Consider the following 19,731-nt stretch of genomic DNA (forward strand, 5'->3'; position numbering starts at 1 on the left):
TTTGCTGCGACTGTTGGTACTTTCCCAGAACAGCTTAGTATGTCACTGCAGTTTACAACATAACAGCGAACAAGCCTGGGAGAACAGTGCTGGAGATCCACAGTTAAAAGCGGCAACAGCAGGAGTCAAAGAGCAAGATTGTTCAAAAAGAGAAAAAAAACCAAAGTGTAATGTCACAAGAAAGCAGATAAGTGATTGATTGGTCAGTATTTCCCTTTTTCTCTCTCTAAACTAGGCCAGTCGTTTAAACTAGGAGCTGGGAAATTTAAAAAAAATCAATCGGGGTAAGTACAACACTAAGTGTTTTAATAAAGAGTATCAGCACAGAGCAGGTCCAGAGGCATTAAGTAAAATTAAGTTTAAACAAGATATGAACTGGATTCTAAAAGAGGGAAGAGTTTTTTTTTAAGACCATGGATGGGCAGCTGAGACCTGCTGTTTGCAATTCCTATACCATGTGAGAACTTCAGGACATCTCGTGTGTCTTCGGGAAACCATGTGTGAGTTGGAGGAAGCACTGAGGGTGGCGAGGGCACAGAAAGTACTCTGGGTGGGAGACTTCAATGTCCATCACCAAGAGTGGCTCGGTAGTACCACTACTGACCGAGCTGGCCGAGTCCGAAAGGACATAGCTGCTAGACTGGGTATGCGGCAGGTGGTGAGGGAACCAACAAGAGGGGAAAACATACTTGACCTTGTCCTCACCAATCTGCCTGCCGCAGAAGCATCTGTCCATGACAGTATTGGTAGGAGTGACCACCGCACAGTCCTTGTGGAGATGAAGTCCCGCCTTCACATTGAGGATACCCTCCATCGTGTTGTGTGGCACTACCACCGTGCTAAATGGGATAGATTTCTAACAGATCTAGCAATGCAAAACTGGGCATCCATGAGGCGCTGTGGGCCACCAGCAGCAGCAGAATTGTACTCAACCACAATCTGTAACCTCCTGGCCGGGCATATCCCCCACTCTACCATTACCATCAAGCCAGGAGACCAACCCTGATTCAATGAAAAATGCAGGAGGGCATGCCAGGAGCAGCACTAGGCATAGCTCAAAATGAGGGGTCAACCTGGTGAAGCTACAACACAGGACTATCTGCGTGCCAAACTGCGTAAGCAGCATGCAATAAGAGCAAAGCGATCCCATAACCAATAGATCAGATCTAAGCTCTGCAATCCTGCTACATCCAGACGTGAATGGTGGTGGACAATTAAACTAACTGGAAGAGGTGGCGCCACAAATATCCCCATCCTCAATGATGGGGGAGCCAGCACATCAGTGCGAAAGATAAGGCTGAAGCAATTGCAACTATCTTCAGCCAGAAGTGCCGAGTTGATGATCCATCTTGGCCTCCTCCTGAAGTCCCCAGCATCACAGATGCCAGACTTCAGCCAATTTGATTCATTCCGCGTGATATCAAGAAACGACTGAAGGCACTGGATACTGCAAAGGGTATGGGTCCTGACAATATTCCGGCAACAGTACTGAAGACCTGTGCTCCAGAACTTGCCGTGCCCCTAGCCAAGCTGTTCCAGTACAGCTACAGTACTGGCATCTACCCTGCAATGTGGAGAATTGCCCAGGTATGTCCTGTACACAAAAAACAGGACAAGTCCAACCCGGCCAATTACTGCCCCATCAGCCTACTCTCAATCATCAGTAAAGTGATGGAGGGTGTCATCAACAGTGCCATCAAGCGACACTTGCGTAGCAATAACCTGCTCAGTGACACTCAGTTTGGGTTCCGCCAGGGCCACTCAGCTCCTAACCTCATTACAGCCTTGGTTCAAACATGGACAAAAGAGCTGAACTCAAGAGGTGAGGTGAGAGTGACTGCTCTTGACATCAAGGCAGCATTTGACTGAGTATGGCATCAAGGAATCCGAGCAAAACTGAGGTCAATGGGAATCAGGGGGAAAACCTCCGCTGGCTGGAGTCATATCTAGCGCAAAGGAAGATGGTTGCGGTTGTTGAAAGTCAATCATCTTAGCTCCAGGACATCACTGCAGGAGTTCCTCAGGGTGGTGTCCTAGGCCCAAACATCTTCAGCTGCTTCATCAATGACCTTCCTTCAATCATAAGGTCAGAAGTGGGGATGTTCGCTGATGATTGCACAATGTTCAGCACCCATTCGTGACTCCTCAGATACTGAAGCAGTCCGTGTAGAAATGCAGCAAGACCTGGACAATATCCAGGCTTGGGCTGATAAGTGGCAAGTAACATTCGTGCCACACAAGTGCCGGGCAATGATCATCTCCAACAAGAGAGAATCTAACCATCTCCCTTTGACATTCAATGGCATTACCATCGCTGAATCCCCCACTATCAACATCCTAGAGGCTACCATTGATTAGAAACTGAACTGGAGTAGCCACATAAATACCGTGCCTACAAGAGCAGGTCAGAGGCTAGGAATCTTGTGGCGAGTAACTCAGCTCTTGACTCCCCAAAGCCTGACTACCATCTACAAGGCACAAGTCAGGAGTGTGATGGAATACTCTCCACTTGCCTGGATGGGTGCAGCTCCAACAACACTCAAGAAGCTCGACACCATCCGGACAAAGCAGCCCGCTTGATTGGCACCCCATCTACAAACATTCACTCCCTCCACCACCGACGCACAGTGGCAGCAGTGTGTACCATCTATAAGATGCACTGCAGCAATGCACCAAGGCTCCTTAGACAGCACCTTCCAAACCCGTGATCTCTACCAACTAGAAGGACAAGGGCAGCAAATGCATGGGAACACCATCATCTGCAAGTTCCCCTCCAAGTCACACAGCATCCTGACTTGGAACTATATCGCCGTTCCTTCACTGTCGCTGGGTCAAAATCCTGGAACTTCCTTCCTAACAGCACTGCGGGTGTACCTACCCCACATGGACTGCAGCCGTTCAAGAAGGCAGCCCACCAGCTTCTCAAGGGCAATTAGGGATGGGCAATAAATGCTGGCCTGGCCAGCGAAGCCCGCATCCCATGAATGAATAAAAAAAAAAATGGTATATCAATTGTGTTAATTACAGCAGGTGGAGGACATTAATTAAGGTTTTACATGAGCACATATAAAAAGACACTTGCTGAAACAGTATCTAGTTGAGTTAGGAGGTACATGCTTGTAATGTTTCATTCTCTATAAATAAAAGACTGGGTAAAAATTGGCTCCAGTGTCATCCTTCACCAACTGGATTTCTGGGCTATAACAATGTGTGTAGCAAGATTTCTGAGCTTGTGGGGCAGCTGGAGTCACTGCGGAGCATCAGGGAGGATGAGTGTTTCGTGGATCGTATGTTCCAGGAGGTGGTCACCCCATAGGCAGTGAGAGTTCAGGATAGGAGAAGGGTGGCCATCTAGAAGAGTAGCGAGAAGCATATTTTTGGTCCAATTCAGAAGGAGGCATTGCTGGATCTGGTGGTGGGAAATGAGGTGGGCCAAGTGGATCAAGTGTCTGTGGGGGCACACTTGGGTAAGAGTGATCATCGTATCATAAGGTTTCGATTAGTAATGGAGAAAAGAAAGGAACAATCTAAAGTAGAATTTCTAAATTGGAAGGCGGCTAACTTCAATGGGATGAGAAGGGATCTAACCAGGGTAAAACGGAACCAAAGATTGACAGGAAAAATGGTAACAGAACAATGGGTGATCGCTAAGGAGGAGATGTTGCAGGTACAGAGACCAGGAAGGTCCTGAGTGAATAATTATTGTAAAATATACAGTATTTATGTAAAAAATATAAAATGATCACTGTCAGGACTCTAGTCTATACACATACAGTACAGTACTGTATGTGTGTAGACTAGAGTCCTGACAGTGATCATTTAATATTTTTTAAATACTGTATATTTTACAATAATTAATCACTCAGGACCTTCCTGGTCTCTGCATCTCAGCTGCTCACTGGATAAACTTGCAGCAAGTATTTTAACCTGTCAAGTAGGAGTCTAGGTAATGTATAATATTTTCTAAGCCTTCGGGCAATTGCTGTGTTTATTTTAAGCAATACACATAATGGTAGTGTGGTACCACCTGTCTGGGCACAACTCTATGGGTTTCTGTTTAACTCGTGACCAAACAAACAATCACTGACATCGTGGCTCCAATCTTCATCTTTTTAAACAACCTTTCAAATCTAATTACAGTTTTTGTTACTTATCTGCACAAACTGAACAAGTGAAAAACGGATTCAGAATCGGAAGGTAGGTAAAGTGAACATTCTGGTAGTCAGGTCGGGCTCGGGAAAAAAAAGGAAGGACTCAGGCCGGGTCGGGCTCGGATCCGATGTGGTTCTGTCGGGTTTTTTTTCCCGACCCGAGCAGGCCTTTAGTCTGGATGGCTTGCATCCCAGGTTGCTAAGGGAAATGGGAGTGGAGATAGTGGAAGGGCTTGCCACATTCTTCCAATCTTTCCTAGATATGGGGGAGGTGCCAGAGGATTGGAGAGTGGCAAATTTGACACCTTTATTCAAGAAAGGGTGTAAGGACATTCCTAGTAACTATAGGCCGGTCAGTTTAATATCGGTGGTAGGTAAGATTTTAAAAACAATCGGGAAAAGAAATCAACAGGCACTTGAACAGGTTTGAGTTAATTAAGCTGAGACGGCACAGATTTGTAAGAGGCAGACATGCTTGACGAATCTAATAGAATTTTTTGAAGAAGTTAACAGCGAAGGTTGATGAAGGGAATGCAATGGATGTGGTCAAAACGAATTTTAAGAAAGCGTTTGACAAAGTACCATATAAAAGATTGGTTAACAAAATTAAGGCGCTTGGAATAGGAGGGTCAGCATCAACTTGGATAAAGAATTGGCTTAAGGACAGAAAACAGTGAGTCGTGGTAAATGGTTGTTTGTCAGACTGGAGGATGGTAGACAGTGGTGTTCCCCAAGGGTCAGTGCTGGGACCACTGCTTTTTTTGATGTATATAAATGAGTAAAATTTCTAAATTTGCAGATGATACCAAACTTGAAGGCGTGGCAGACAGTGAGGATAGGCTAGCAGAATGGGCAAACAAGTGGCAGATGGAATTTAATACAGACACGTGTGAGGTGATGTATTTTGGCTTAAGGGATGGGGGAGGCAATATAGACTTAATGGCACAGTTCTAAAGTGTGTGCACAGAGGGACTTTGGGGTCCAGTTGCACAGATCCTTGAAGGTGGCAGGGCATATTGAGAGAGCAGTGAGCAAAGCATATAGGATCTTGGGCTTCACAAATAGAGGTATTGAATACAAAATCAGGGAAGTTACACTGAACCTTTATAAAAGCTCTGGTTAGGCCACAACTAGAGTATTGCATCCAGTTGTGGTCACCACACTTTAGGAAGGATGTGAGGGTCCTTGAGTGGTGCCGAGGAGATTTACCAGAATGGCTCCAGGGATGAGGGATTTTAGTTACAGGGTTAGGTTGGAAAAGTTGGGTTGTTTTCCTTAAGAGCAAAGGAGGCTAAGGGGAGATTTGATAGAGTTGTACAAGATTATAACAAGTTTAGATAAGGTAAACAAAGTAAAGCTCTCCCATTAGCTGATGGCACAAGGGCGAGGGTGTACAGATTTATGGTTTTAGGCAAAAAATGCAGGGGGGATGTGAGGTAGAACTTTTTTTTAATGCAGCAAGTGGTAATGACCTGGAACTCGCTACCTATGGAGGTGGTAGAAGCGGAGATGATGAATGATTTCAAAAGGAAATTGTATGGGCACTTTCAAGAAATAAACTTGCAGTGTTACGGGGATACAACAGGGGAATTGGACTGATTGGACTGCTCTATTGAGTGTCGACATGGACTCGATGGGCCGTATAGCCTCCCTTTTATGCCTTAATGCCTCTCTGACATGCTCCTAAGAGTTAATGGGCACCAAAATCAGAATGGAATGCAATGTTTAAAGAGATGAACTTATTTAAAAGTAAAATAATCAGAGTACTGCAGCTCTAATGTTAGTAGAATTAAACTTCATCTAAATTTAGGCAAGTTGCAAATTAGAGAATTCAATTTTAGGACTTAATAAATTGTGACTAAAATTAATTTATCCCATCTATGACCAACCAAACAAGAGATTTAGATATCACAAAGGAACTGAACTGGGTTTATGCAATCCTTCATGGAGTTGGAAGTTGGTGTACAGCTAGGCACGGACGCAATATCTTTACATACAGTGGATAAGTCAAGGAGATTTCCAACTTGACAATTCAATCCTGCAAAAACAAGTCCTGAAATTCACAAGAAGAATATATACACAGAATATACCTGTAAAAATTAGCTTCCTGGCAAAGGGCAGATAACAAACAACAACCAAGGAACACAAATCAATACAGCATTATTAATATTTCAGACCCATTAGGTCAATGCTGTTGCCATCAAACAATTATACTGAACCTTTTGTTCAAAATTTACAAAACTGGGTGCTGAGTGTTTATTGACCGGGAACAAATCATAAAATATTATCCCGTAAAACAGAGTAAAATGATTGGAACATCTGCAGTGCAGGTGAACATTGAAGCATTCCGACTAGCTGTCAAACAAAGTTATGGTGACTGAAAGCAGGCTCGTTTAAACAGTTAATGCATACAAAGCACTGCATCGCCTGTTATCAGCACATATTTGAAAAACCTTCTGCTTCAGTCACATGACAAAATTGAAATATCTCAAGCCTGTCAACTGTAGTACCTCTTCTGCAACCAATTTCTTACAATTTGTCAAATTTACATACATTAATAAAAACCTACAACCCTCCTAGAACTCTGTGTATTCCCAATTCTGGCCTCTTTTGCATCCCCTACTTCCACTGCCCAACCATTGACGCTCGACTTCAGCTACCTCCTCCCCAAAACCCTCTGCCTTTCGCTCCTCTCTTACTCCTTAAAACCTACTGCTTTGACCGAGCTTTTGGTCACCTAACCGGATATCTCCTAATGGGGGTTGGTGTCAAAATTAAATCTGATAGCACCTTTGACTTTACAGGGATGCTATGTTATTACAAATTGTACATGAAACAAACTCATGTTTAAGGGAGCGTGCAGCTGAATGATACAAACCAGGAGATGGCCATCTGATTGTAGCAAGTGCTGTGCCAGTTGCAAACAAACAGCCTCAGAATTCTTGGGTTAGGGAGAAAAAAAAAATCCACTTAGGGTTCCTGCTTCTGATTACAATCCACAGGTCCCGACTTGAAGTGGACGAGGCCATACACTCAAGTGAGATGACGTGCAGTCTCAGTCTTTTGGCATTTATTGTCTAGGTTCACAAATGAAGAATAACCAGGAGGGGAGATACCAAAGGAAATCTGATACCAATAGATATATAAGCAAGCAAGGAGTCAGTGCCTTCAGGAGTAACTACTGGAGCTTTTATCTTGTGGCTTATGATGACATCAGAACTACCTCAGATGTGGTACTACCTTGTAGCACATCCCAAGCAGTATTCTAAGATTCCTACAGAGTAAATATATGTTAATTTTTGATAAAATTAAGTTTCCTTTTTGCACCATAAACTTTTTGATTAATCTATTCATTGGCCAAGACACCACTTGCTATCATTGTATCTGTGGTGCAGCCAGTGACATCACAATGACAGTATGCACTGAAAAGGTTAAGCAGATAGAAAAAAAACATATTTATTGTACAGACTATTGCTGCTATAAGAGCATCTCTATTATCATCATCACTACCAATAGGGGATAAATTGGGCAACACGTCCTCATACGCACCCTGCCAGATGGAGGCAGGATGCAGGTCTTGAGCCTCTTATTCACTACTTGACTCAATTACAACTGCAGCACTGTAAGGAGATGGCCAGAGAAGGCCAAATGCTTCCCAACAAGTAGAGAACAAAGCAGGCTGCTCTTTTAGACTCCCTTCCCACCACATCCACCCCCACCCCTCTCCCACAGTAACCAATTACAGAATGGCACTGGTGGGCTAAGATGAGTGTTGTGGGAGATTTAATGGGCAGGGGTGAGCTGTGTAAGAAAAGAACAAACATTTTGTGGTTCGCAGAAATTCAATTGTACTGATTCTGTAAAATAGCAGATTAACACACTGCCATTTTAATCTTAAACCTGTAAGAAAGGTTCAAGGATAGTGATATTATCAGTTGCCCTGTTAACTGAACACTCATATTGAGAAAAAGCATCCGCTTCTCACAGTCAGATCCCTCTACCTTTTAGTGGCAGGAACAGAAGTAGTGGGTTTCTTTTCTCAAAAATTGATGTCAGAACTTTTACATATGAAGCTATCAATACATTTTAATCATCTCAAAGTTGCTACTTTGTGTATCAGTCATTGGAGCTCAGCAATCTTGCTACAGACAGGACTTCCTGTTCCATGGGTTATTCAAATCCACTAACTGCATTATTGAAGAACTGTATTTTGCATTATTTTTGATATTTTCATAGCTTTCCTATTTCTTAAGCTTTGCATCATGACTTTTGCATGATTATACAATCTCAATTAACTTAAGCTAGTTTTTAGAAACATGACATTTTAAAATATTACTTAACACACTTCCCTTGAAAGGTATTCATTTTGGTGTCTGCAGACATTTGATATAATGTGCAGTATTACACAACACAGTCACAGAAATACTAACAGTGAATGATTTTTTGCAGTTTTCTTTCGTTAAATAGCCTGCTTATATTTCACAAGTAGAAATGAACTCAAATTTGGAGAGCAAATTTCCTTATGATCCCTTGTGAATGCAGCCTGAATAGGCCAACAACTTAAGTGAACTCATGGGGATAAAAAGACTTTTAGATCAAAATTTGATACTCATATATGCATTCCATAAGCTTAACAGGGTAAAAGGCAGATTATGGGCTGTTTACCACTTTTTAATGCATTAACCAAGTCAATTTGCTAAGGATCTGAAATATGCAGCAGAATTACCTGTGGGGCTTTGAGTTGCTGAGGGAGTGGAAGTTGCGCTGGTAGTGATGGTATCGCTGCAGCCTGTGCTTGTTGTGATGGTGCCACTAGAGGGTGGGGAAGGGGACGATGCTGGAGAGGGGCTCTGTTGGTTTATGTGCTGTGCCACTGCAAACCCTAGAAAGCAGTTAAAGAAAAAATGTTTTTATAAATCTAGACCCTTTTATTAATTTCCAACCTAAACAGTTCAAGGTACAAAGATTCTGCCATTTCTAGAAATCTTTAGTATTGCATCCTCCAATCATAACAAATGTGTCATCCAATCTTTTAGTCCACAGGATTTAATTTTCAGTGATTTCATTCAAAAAATAGCCGATTTAAAGAAATTCCATATACGACTTGGCAATGAGTTAAATACAAAAAGGCAGCCTATTTCAGTAAATTTTGTGGAATCTAAATTATTCAAATATTGCAACATGACAATGTCCTGTAGCTTAACCATTGCATGTGCAGATGCCCCAAGAGAGATCTCAAGACCAGAACGTGCACAGTGTCACCAACACTTTTTGATGTTAGACTTCAGTGTAGCCTGACTAAAGTGCAGAACAATTTCATCCACATTGGAAATGCAGGTAGGAATTCAAGGACTTGGTTGGTCCTTTCCTGGGGCAAAAATTAGTTATAAATTAGGAACTTCATCTTGTTCTGTATCAGAGCTTAAAGACCAAAATTCTTTGCCTGGGCCATTTGTTCAACAGTATGCTTTTACAACATGAGTATGACCAGATAAAATCTTATAACTGGCTTATTTAGAAAATTCTGCTATAGTTAGTGAATCTAACATTTCTCCAATTCCATTTTGCAATGTTACCATTAGATTTCCATGACACACCACTACACAGAAACTAATTTTTGGACAAGAAGCTTGAGCTTCAAATGTTTCCGAAGCAAATACAGAATTCCAAAACATTGAAAACAATTTTTTCTTGAGTCACCTACTTTAGACAGAAACAGTCTTAGCCTGTATGGACCTGACCTCTAGGAGGTAATCTTAAAAGAGAGATCAAGAAATCAAAATGCATTAAGAATAATATTGAAACATCAAAAAGTTTTCCTTAAGGAGGCAGTAATGTCACGATAGTCTAACAAGGTTTCCAATTTAATCCAAAATTGATGACTTCATAACCTAATATGGCAAATCTAGATTTGAAAACAAAAAACTGGCATTTACTAACAAGCAAATGTTAAATTATCTACTGTATGATTCAAGATTTTAAATAAAAGTTCAACCCTTACATACAAGTACAATTTTCAGTCATCTACAAGGATAAAATAAACGTTGAATACGGTTCTTTCGGTAAATCATTTACATGGTCATTTTGGACAGCACCAAATATACTAGGTAAAAAAAAGAGACAAGAGCTTTGTTTATGGAGGATGAACTTCTTTCTAAAAGATACAAAGATTATGTCTACAGCAAGTAATTGAACATTTATTTAACATCCACATACACCAAGGTATGTGTAGGTCAGGCCAACTTGGAGCAACATTTGCTGTCCTCCTGGGCGGTCAGGTCAAGACATTAATACTTAGTAAAAACATGCAAATTACTCCAGTTAGAATCCTTACAAATATTGTCAAGAGAAACCTGACAAAAGGTCATCGAGCTTAAACATTAACTGTTTCTTCTCTCCACAGATGCTGCCAGATCTGCTGAGTATTTCCAGTATTTTCTGATTTCAGTATTCACAGTATTTGGCTTTTCTGTTGTCCTGGATGCTGTTGAGATCGAGTTAGCCCTCACCTCCTTTCAATAAAGTGTATATGGAAGTATAATTGAATCTGGCAACTAACAATGCACCCCAGAAAGCCCTAAGAGATGGAATAAGAAATCGATGTAGTAGCATGGACTGCGTACTATGTGTGGCAGGCTGGACTCAAGCCCAGGGCAGTTTTCAAGCTCTACTGGTACTTCTGAAACACTCCAAACTGCCATCAACCTGTTCACAAAGGTTCTTTATTCAGAAATGTTCGTGGCAGGAACTTGGTTTAGAATGTCACAAGAAATCTTGAAATCCTCAGTAATGCATGTCTGCAGAGAAGATTCTCTTAGGCTGCTGTCTTGACCCTTACATCGAAAGCAGCCATTGCAAACTTATGGAAATATTTAGATCATGTCATCTTTTTCAGTCCAGTCCATGGTTGCCACCAACGCTTGCTTTTTGAAGCCTTGCTCATGTATGAATTTGGCCCAATGAGCTTGATACAATAATGCTATTCTTATTTCAAAGGCACTCAAAATACAGTCTTCTGCCCAGTTACACAAACCTTTGAATCCTTTTCTGACACAAATGATTTTTCCTGGACTTTTGAGTAAAAGGGTTTGGATTCAGTTGGAAAATAAAATATCAGGCATTCTTCCAAGCGCTCCCTGTGTGGAACTTGGAACCCTGCATAATATGTCTAATTAAAATTAACAGTTGCCATCTGTCCCACTCTCTCTCACACCATTTTAGTGATAGAACACTTGCATCCTATTCTATACAGTGTGGCAATAATCACATGGCCAAAATTGTTATGCAGGATGTGAACTTTTTAAAGGGACTGTGCCCCTAAATGACTCCTCTCATCCCAGCCACCCATGAATGACAGAAATTATTTGTCTAAGATGGTTTGAAAAGTGAGGAAGAAAACAAGTACATCATTTCATAAGCAAATTACAAAAACTACAAATACTTATCAAAATGATTGGGGGTGGAAAGGGTCTGCATCCAAACATTGCCTTGTTTGTTCTGTCTATTGATTCTGACTGACCTGCTGCACATTTCAAATATTTTCTATTTTAAGCTAAGCACAAACAGGATCGAAGAATATTTGAATACATCTCAATTTAATTCCTATTGCAGTATACTCACATTAACACACACATAAATGCTATCATCCTAGTTATAATGATGAATAATGACTGACAACAATATAGAAATTTCCAATTGGAACAGATCTCATTTCAACAAAGTGTAGCCACAAAGTGATTAGATGTTATTTGTGTAAAACACTACCATTGGTCCCAATTGCCAAGACCGACAGACACTGCTAAACCATCAGAGAAAAATCATTAACGCTAATTCGAGCAATGCTATCAGGGGACTAGTGAAAGTATATCAATCAATTTATTAAAAGTCTGCCTCATTATACCACATTGTTATATAGCTGCTAGTAACAGTACCATTATTGTGAGTAGGAGAATCAACCTTGTTAAAGCCATCAATTAGTTTTAATGGTGCACTTCCAATGGAGAGGATTTCAATAAAGTGAACAAGTATAAGCTTTGATCAGAGTTGCTTGATAGCAGCCCTAAAGTTCATGCAGTTAGTGCATAGGCACTAATTTTGTTTTTAAGATCCTATTAACAGATGCAGTTGCAAGTATTTACAGAAAAATCTTATGGAGTAAAGCAGCAGGAAGGCTACACAAACATGATTTGCATCTCTGATGACACTGTCAATAACTTACTGAACTACACCCTCTCGTGTCCAGGTGGGTTTATATCTGCCTGCAGCAGTCCTGTTGTGATTTCCTCTGCAACCTGGAGAGTCACTGTGCACACGTAGTTTTGTACTTCAAATGATGATGCACTGAAATCTACTTACTGCTGCATGCATATTAACATAAGAGATGTGACAAAACAACATGAACAGTGTCTGGGCTGTCATGTTAGCAGCTCATTGTATACTGGCATCTGAATCAATGGCGTTACATCACAAATTTATCAAATTTACATTGGTACTACTTTAAATCTGGTGCCTAATTTGTAGTGTGATAATTTGGAGATATCAGTGATGCTGTATGGATTAAATTGCATGACACAGCTGAAACAGACGCTCCAGATCTTTTACAGATTATATAGCTAAAAGCAGATGTGATTGTAGCAAAATCTGCAGCACTTAAAAATCAAATGCAATATGGGTGTTGGTAGATCCATTAAATGTTTTTGGTCATTTTTTAAACCAGTCTCTACAGAATACCTGATCAAATGGAATTTGTGCTGGTTTTATGCTAGCTGTTGCTGATCAGGATATATTCTGCCATGCACTAAACTTTATAGATTGAAACGGACGGAAAAAAAAAAAATCGAGCAGACGAAAAAAAAAAAAAAAAAAAAAATCGAGAAGTTGGGTGGCACAGTGGTTAGCACCGCAGCCTCACAACTCCAGCGACCCGGGTTCGATTCTGGGTACTGCCTGTGTGGAGTTTGCAAGTTCTCCCTGTGACCACGTGGGTTTTCGCCGGGTGCTCCAGTTTCCTCCCACAACCAAAGACTTGCAGGTGATAGGTAACTTGGCCATTGTAAATTGCCCCTAGTGTAGGTAGATGATGGGGAATATGGGATTACTGTAGGGTTAGTATAAATGGGTGGTTGTTGGTCAGCACAGACTCGGTGGGCTGAAGGGCCTGCTTCAGTGCTGTATCTCTAAATAAATAAAATAAAGTGCTTTTTTTAATTTTTGCTAATTTTCTTCAGTTCCCTTCTGAAAGTATTGACTCCTTGTTGGGTAATGGTTACATTGATGTTAATTGCCCTACAGTACCATAAAGCAGCTCTTATTTATTCATTGGCTTGGATGGTGGAAGGGCATCATATTCCACCATGGAAGGGATCACTGCCGAGCCCAATCTCAACATTGCCTGATATCCAAACCCATGGACTTGCAAAAGATTGCTGGAGAACTCCACTCCCTGGAACTCTCTTCCTAAATCCATCCAATCAGCTATCTCTCCACCCACTTTCGGAAACCTCAAGAATTAATTCACCAACCACACCTTTGATGATTTCCTCTAACGTATTCTCTGATTACTGTCCAGCATCTGTTTCTTTTTGGCTTGGATCACTTACTGTCTGAAAGTCAGAAATCTAACAATAGATTTTTTCCTATAAACTCAATGTCTTAACAGAAATATAATAATGCTCAAGTTAATGACAGTACCTGATCTGGTGAATAAAAAAAAAGGGACAGCCAAGGGACAAAACTAATGACGAAAATTGTAAACCATGCTAGTGTCAGTTATTTAAGCATAAAATTATAATGGTTTATACGAGCCTGAGAATGAGGCACACAAAAGAATGTCCTTTTGTAAGTTCATGAGAAGGAAAACAATTTGATTATGGGCCCAATTTAACATGTCTCTTTCACAAACTGACATCTCCCTCTTTCTTGGTCAATACAGACCAAAAACTATTTAGGCTGTAACAAAGTATTTATATATGAAAAGCAGTTCCTTGGCTGTCTTCTTTGGCTTCCTTGTCTCGAGAGACAATGGGTAAGCGCCTAGAGGTGGTCAGTGGTTTGTGAAGCGCACCTGGAATGGCTATAAAGGCCAATTCTAGAGTCACAGACTCTTCCACAGGCGCTGCAGATAAAATTGGCTGTCGGGGCTGTTACACAGTTGGCTCTCTCCTTGCGCTTCTGTCTTTTTTCCTGTCAACAGCTAAGTCTCTGACTCGCCACTCTTTAGCCCTGCCTTTATGGCTGTCCGCCAGCTCTGGCGATCACTGGCAACTGACTCCCACGACTTGTGGTCAATATCACAGGACTTCATGTCACATTTGCAGACATCTTTAAAGCGGAGACATGGGCAGCCGGTGGGTCTGATACCAGTGACGAGCTCACTGTACAATGCGTCCTTGGGGATCCTGTTACCTTCCATGTGGCTCTAGTGGCCAAGCCATCTCAAATGCCACTGGCTTAGTAAGGTGTATATGCTGGGGATGTTGGCTGCCTCAAGGACTTCTGTGTTGTAGATATGGTCCTGCCACCTGATGCCAAGGATTCTCTGGAGGCAGCGAAGATGGAATGAATTGAGACGTCGCTCTTGGCTGACATACGTTGTCCAGGCCTCGCTGCCGTAGAGCAAAGTACTGAGGACACAGGCTTGATACGCTCGGACATTTGTGTTCTGTGTCAGTGCGCCATTTTCCCACACTCACTTGGCCAGTCTGGACATAGCAGCGGACGCCTTTCCCATGCGCTTGTTGATTTCTGCATTGAGACACAGATTACTGGTGATAGTTGAGCCTAGGTAGGTGAACTCTTGAACCACTTCCAGAGCGTGGTCGCCGATATTGATGGATGGAGCATTTCTGACGTCCTGTCCCATGATGTTCATTTTCTTGAGGCCGATGGTTAGGCCAAATTTGTTGCAGACACCCGCAGTCCTGTCGATGAGTCTCTGCAGACACTCTTCTGTGTGGGATGTTAATGCAGCATAGTCAGCAAAGAGGAGTTCCCTGATGAGGACCTTCCGTACTTTGGTCTTCGCTTTTAGACGGGCAAGGTTGAACAAGCTGCAATCTGATGTTATGTGGAGGAAAATTCTTCCTTCTGAAGACTTGAACGCTTGAACACATGAGAGCAGCAGGGAGAAGATCCCAAACAGTGTAGGTGCGAGAACACAGCCCTGTTTCACGCCACTCAGGATAGGAAAGGGGTCTCATGAGGCACAGCTATGCTGAATTGTGCCTTTCATATAGTCATGGAATGAGGTGATGATACTTCGTAGCTTTGGTGGACATCTGATCTTTGCTAGTAGTCTGAAGAGACCACGTCTGCTGATGAGTTCAAAGGCTTTGGTGAGATCTATGAAAGCAACGTAGAGGGGCATCTGTTGCTCGTGGCATTCCTCCTGTAGCTGGCGAAGGGAGAACAGCAGGTCAATAGTGGATCGCTCTGCTCGAAAGCTGCACTGTGCCTCAGGGTAGACACGCTCAGCCAGCTTCGGGAGTCTGTTTAAAACAACTCGAGCGAAGACTTTCCCCACTATGCTGAGCAGGGAGATTCCACGGTAGTTGTTGCAGTCACCGCAGTCACCTTTGTTCTTATATAGAGTGATGATATTGGCATTGCGCATGTCCTGTGGCACTGCTCCCTCATCCCAGCACAGGCAAAGCAGTTCATGGAGTGCTGAGATTATAGCAGGCTTGGCACTCTTGATTATGTCAGGGGTAATGCTGTCCTTCCCAGGGGCTTTTCCACTGGCTAGAGAATCAATGGCATCACTGAGTTCCGATTTTGTTGGCTGTTCGTCCAGCTCATCCATGACTGACAGAGACTGGGCTGCATTGAGGGCGGTATCAGTAATAACATTTTCCCTGGAGTATAGTTCTAGGTCGTGCTCCACCCAGCGGTCCATTTGCTTGTGTTGGTCAGTGATGTTGTCCCCTGATTTAGACTTGAGGGGGGCGATCTTCTTGATGGTTGGCCCAAAAGCTCTCTTACTGCAATCATACATTCCTCTGATGTTTCCGGTGATGGAGGCCAGCTGAATATGACTACATAGGTGTTGCCAGTAGTCATTTGCACAGCGCCTGGCTGTTCTTTGTGCAGCACCTCTGGCTACTTGAAGTGCTACGGATGTTAACTCACTGGGGGCTTTCTTGTAGTTGAACAGTCCAATGCACTTAGCAGCTACAACAGGTTCCAACTCTTCGAAGTGAGATTGAAACGAGTCTGCATTCTGCTTTTCACGTTTGCCATAGATGGTCATTGTTGAGTCATAGATGGCATCTCTGATGTGGGCCCACTTGGTCTCTGCATCCCCTGTAGGAGTGTTTTGAAGGGCTTTTTCAAGTGAATTTAGAAATTTATGTAATAGCTGTGGATGAGAAATTCTGCTAGTGTTGATGCGTGGGCGGCCCTTCTGCTTAGAATGATGTAGCTTCTTTGGTTTGAGTCTAACCTTGCTGCACACCAGGGAGTGGTCGGTGTCGCAGTCCGCACTGTGGAAGCTGCGTGTGATTTGGACACTGCTTATGGAGGCTCGCCTTGTGACGATGAGGTCCAGCTGTTGCCAACGACGTGATCTTGGGTGCCTCCATGAAACCTGGTGACAGGGTTTAGTATGAAAGAACGAATTGGTGATGCAGAGGTTGTGATAGGTACACAACTCCAGCAGTCTCTGTCCATTCTCATTCATCCTTCCAATGCCATAGCAACCAAAGCAGGAGGGCCATGAGTCATGGTCAGCCCCAACCCTGGCGTTAAAGTCCCCCAGCAGGAACAAATGTTCGGTATTGGGAATGCTACTAATGATATTATGGAGTTCCTCGTAGAACTGGTCTTTAACTTCAAGTGAGGAGCAGAGTGTTGGAGCATAGATGCTGAGTAGGTGGACCAGAGGCGGTGATCAGTAGGATGGACATGATGCATTCCGAGCCATTTGAAGGTGGCTCTATCATGCTGAGCAAAGAGTTTCTGATGGCCAAACCCACTCCATGCTGTCTTGGTTCTTCAGGCTCCCTACCCTGCTAGAAGGTGTAGTCTTGCTCTCTTTGAGATCCGATCACAGGGAGGTGTGTCTCCTGAAGTGCGGCAATGTCCACATTTAGTCTACTGAGCTCGTTGTTAATGATGGCGGTCTTCCAAGAATCGTTGATTTGTGTAAGGTCTTCCGACAGGCCAGGACACATAGTTCTGACGTTCCAGCTTGCAGTTCCTTGGCTGTAAGTGAGACAAAAGATCCAAACCACTTTTACATGACAGTGATGCCTCACTGGTCTTTACAATGCTTCCCAGCCATTTTTGAAGGGTAGACAGCAAAAAAAATTGTAATTCTAACTATGCAGTGTTTTTTGCATTCCAGTGCTACGTATTCTATCTCGCAATACAAAAAGGGGGAATTCCACAGCATTACATTTACTTCAGTTAGCTGTACCTGCTTCAGCAAGTTTTTTTTTAAATTTGCTAAGGGGGAAGGGGAATTTGTTGATAGTGGGTTGGGGTCCAGTACTGGGCCAATAACCAAAAGTGAATAAACAGAAGGCATTGATGTGCTATCACTGACAATAGGTCTGGAGCAGATTGAGAATTTTTTCCACAAAGTTGTTGTGATCTGGAACACTACCTGAAAAGATGGGGGAAACTGATTCCATAAATAACTTTTAAAGGGAGTTAGACAGGTACTAAGGAATGAGGAACTTACAAGGTTATTGACAAAAAACAGGATGTTGGACCAAGAATGAATGCTCTTTCAAAGAACCAGCACAAGTATGATGGGTCAAATGGCCTCCTGTGCTGTACGTTTCTCCGATTCTAGGGATAGTGAGCCCATGTTGATTTTTCTCTCCATAACTTAGATACCAAGGCCAACTGTAGCATTTTTATCACCATCCTAGCTGAGATCTCCTAACTCAGAACAAATTTAGGACAAGCCTGGTCTGTGTTGGCTCTGTTGCTCACTGTTAGCTCAACCTTTTATGGCAGCATGATTGTTGAATTAGGTCACTGGCTGTGTGAATTTACAGTGGGATTTCACTAAATCAATTCCAGTGCTATCTGTGATGCACCAAAGAGGATTTGTTGTGAGGTTTAGATCAATTTTGTTAAAATAAAAATTCTTTCCCATTTCAAAACCAAGGATTAGGATTACTTTTCATATTTCTACTTCATTTTTCTATTGATTTTTTAAACTTTTATTTTCATATATTTTTATTTAACCATAACTGATCAACATCTTGGGGAAATGGCTTGAGTCAATTGTGTGAAGATGGTGAAGCAGCTGATATGGTTAAAATGACTAGCTTTAGTTTAGAGATACAGCACTGAAACAGGCCCTTCGGCCCACCGAGTCTGTGCCGACCATCAACCACCCATTTATACTGATCCTGCACTAATCCCATATTCCTACCACATCCCCACCTGTCCCTATATTTCCCTACCACCTACCTATACTAGGGGCAATTTATAATGGCCAATTTACCTACCAACCTGCAAGTCTTTTGGCTTGTGGGAGGAAACCGGAGCACCCGGAGAAAACCCACGCAGACACAGGGAGAACTTGCAAACTCCACACAGGCAGTACCCAGAATTGAACCCGGGTCGCTGGAGCCGTGAGGCTGCGGTGCTAACCACCGCGCCGCCCCTCTTTGATGCTTTTACTTAGCACTCAAACACTGCATGTCATTTTAGGAGAGTGACCTCTTATGTGTCCCTCTCTCATCTTTGCATGGGACTGGGAAACTGGTCTCTGTCAGTCGGTTGTTAAAACAATGACGAGACTCAGAAAATGTGCACCACCTCACCTGGTTCCATGCATTTACATTGCAGAAACAGTTGGCCTTATCCCAATGGCACAGTTATTCTTGTGGATCTATGAATGGCATTTCCTGGAACCCTGGCTTGTTTACAGTGTAGAGTGCAGAATATACGTGTGTGTTTATATGCCTTAGCATGAAACCAATGCAAGTTAATGATTTTATCTAGGAATGGGCATGGATAGGATTCCACAGCACAGCCAGGCTCCATATAGTCTCTTTGGTTTCCATATAATATATGTATACATATATAAAATATAGTCCCCATATAAAGATAATCAACACTGTTCATCATTTGCGCAATAATATTCAAAAAATAGCCAGAAAAAGTAAAAATAACATTTGTGGCAAGTTTCTTCTTTAAAAAAAGGCAGCATTGAAGGTGAGACTTCCCCTTTAACTTCTGACAATGACTCTTTCAAGCAGCAAGCCAATCATATGTCTGAATTTATGCACAATTATTAGAACTGTCAAAATTTATTTTGGTATTTGTTTCTCATATATAGGGAAATTACTATCCATCATTATCAGATCACTACAATGAACAAATTTATAATAATTCCCCAAATTACCGCACCTTAAATCCAAGGAATTTTTAAAAAAGATCATGAAAAGAAACATTACGTGTCATGCCATAGCAGTGGACTTCAATTAATTCCCCATACAGTAATGCTACCTCCCTCACTGTTGATCTGTTTCAGTTGTTTTGACCAGATTTTCAGTTCATTGGCAATTCCCCATTATACTGCTTTCTAACTTTTACTTTCGTGCATGATCATAAAGGATAG

At 42.2% G+C, this 19,731-nt stretch overlaps 1 protein-coding gene across 1 annotated transcript in view; it reads right to left on the reverse strand.

The window, feature by feature from the left end:
* Positions 1-19,731, reverse strand: part of clec16a (C-type lectin domain containing 16A) — a 302,517-nt gene that overhangs the window by 18,715 nt on the left and 264,071 nt on the right. Inside the window, exon 23 of the mRNA XM_068056378.1 lies at positions 8,878-9,033. Within this exon, the coding sequence (XP_067912479.1) occupies positions 8,878-9,033 (156 nt within the window). The remainder of the gene's footprint in view (positions 1-8,877; positions 9,034-19,731) is intronic.

The sequence above is a fragment of the Heterodontus francisci genome, chromosome 24, assembly GCF_036365525.1.
Source record: "Heterodontus francisci isolate sHetFra1 chromosome 24, sHetFra1.hap1, whole genome shotgun sequence".
Lineage (NCBI taxonomy): Eukaryota > Metazoa > Chordata > Chondrichthyes > Heterodontiformes > Heterodontidae > Heterodontus > Heterodontus francisci.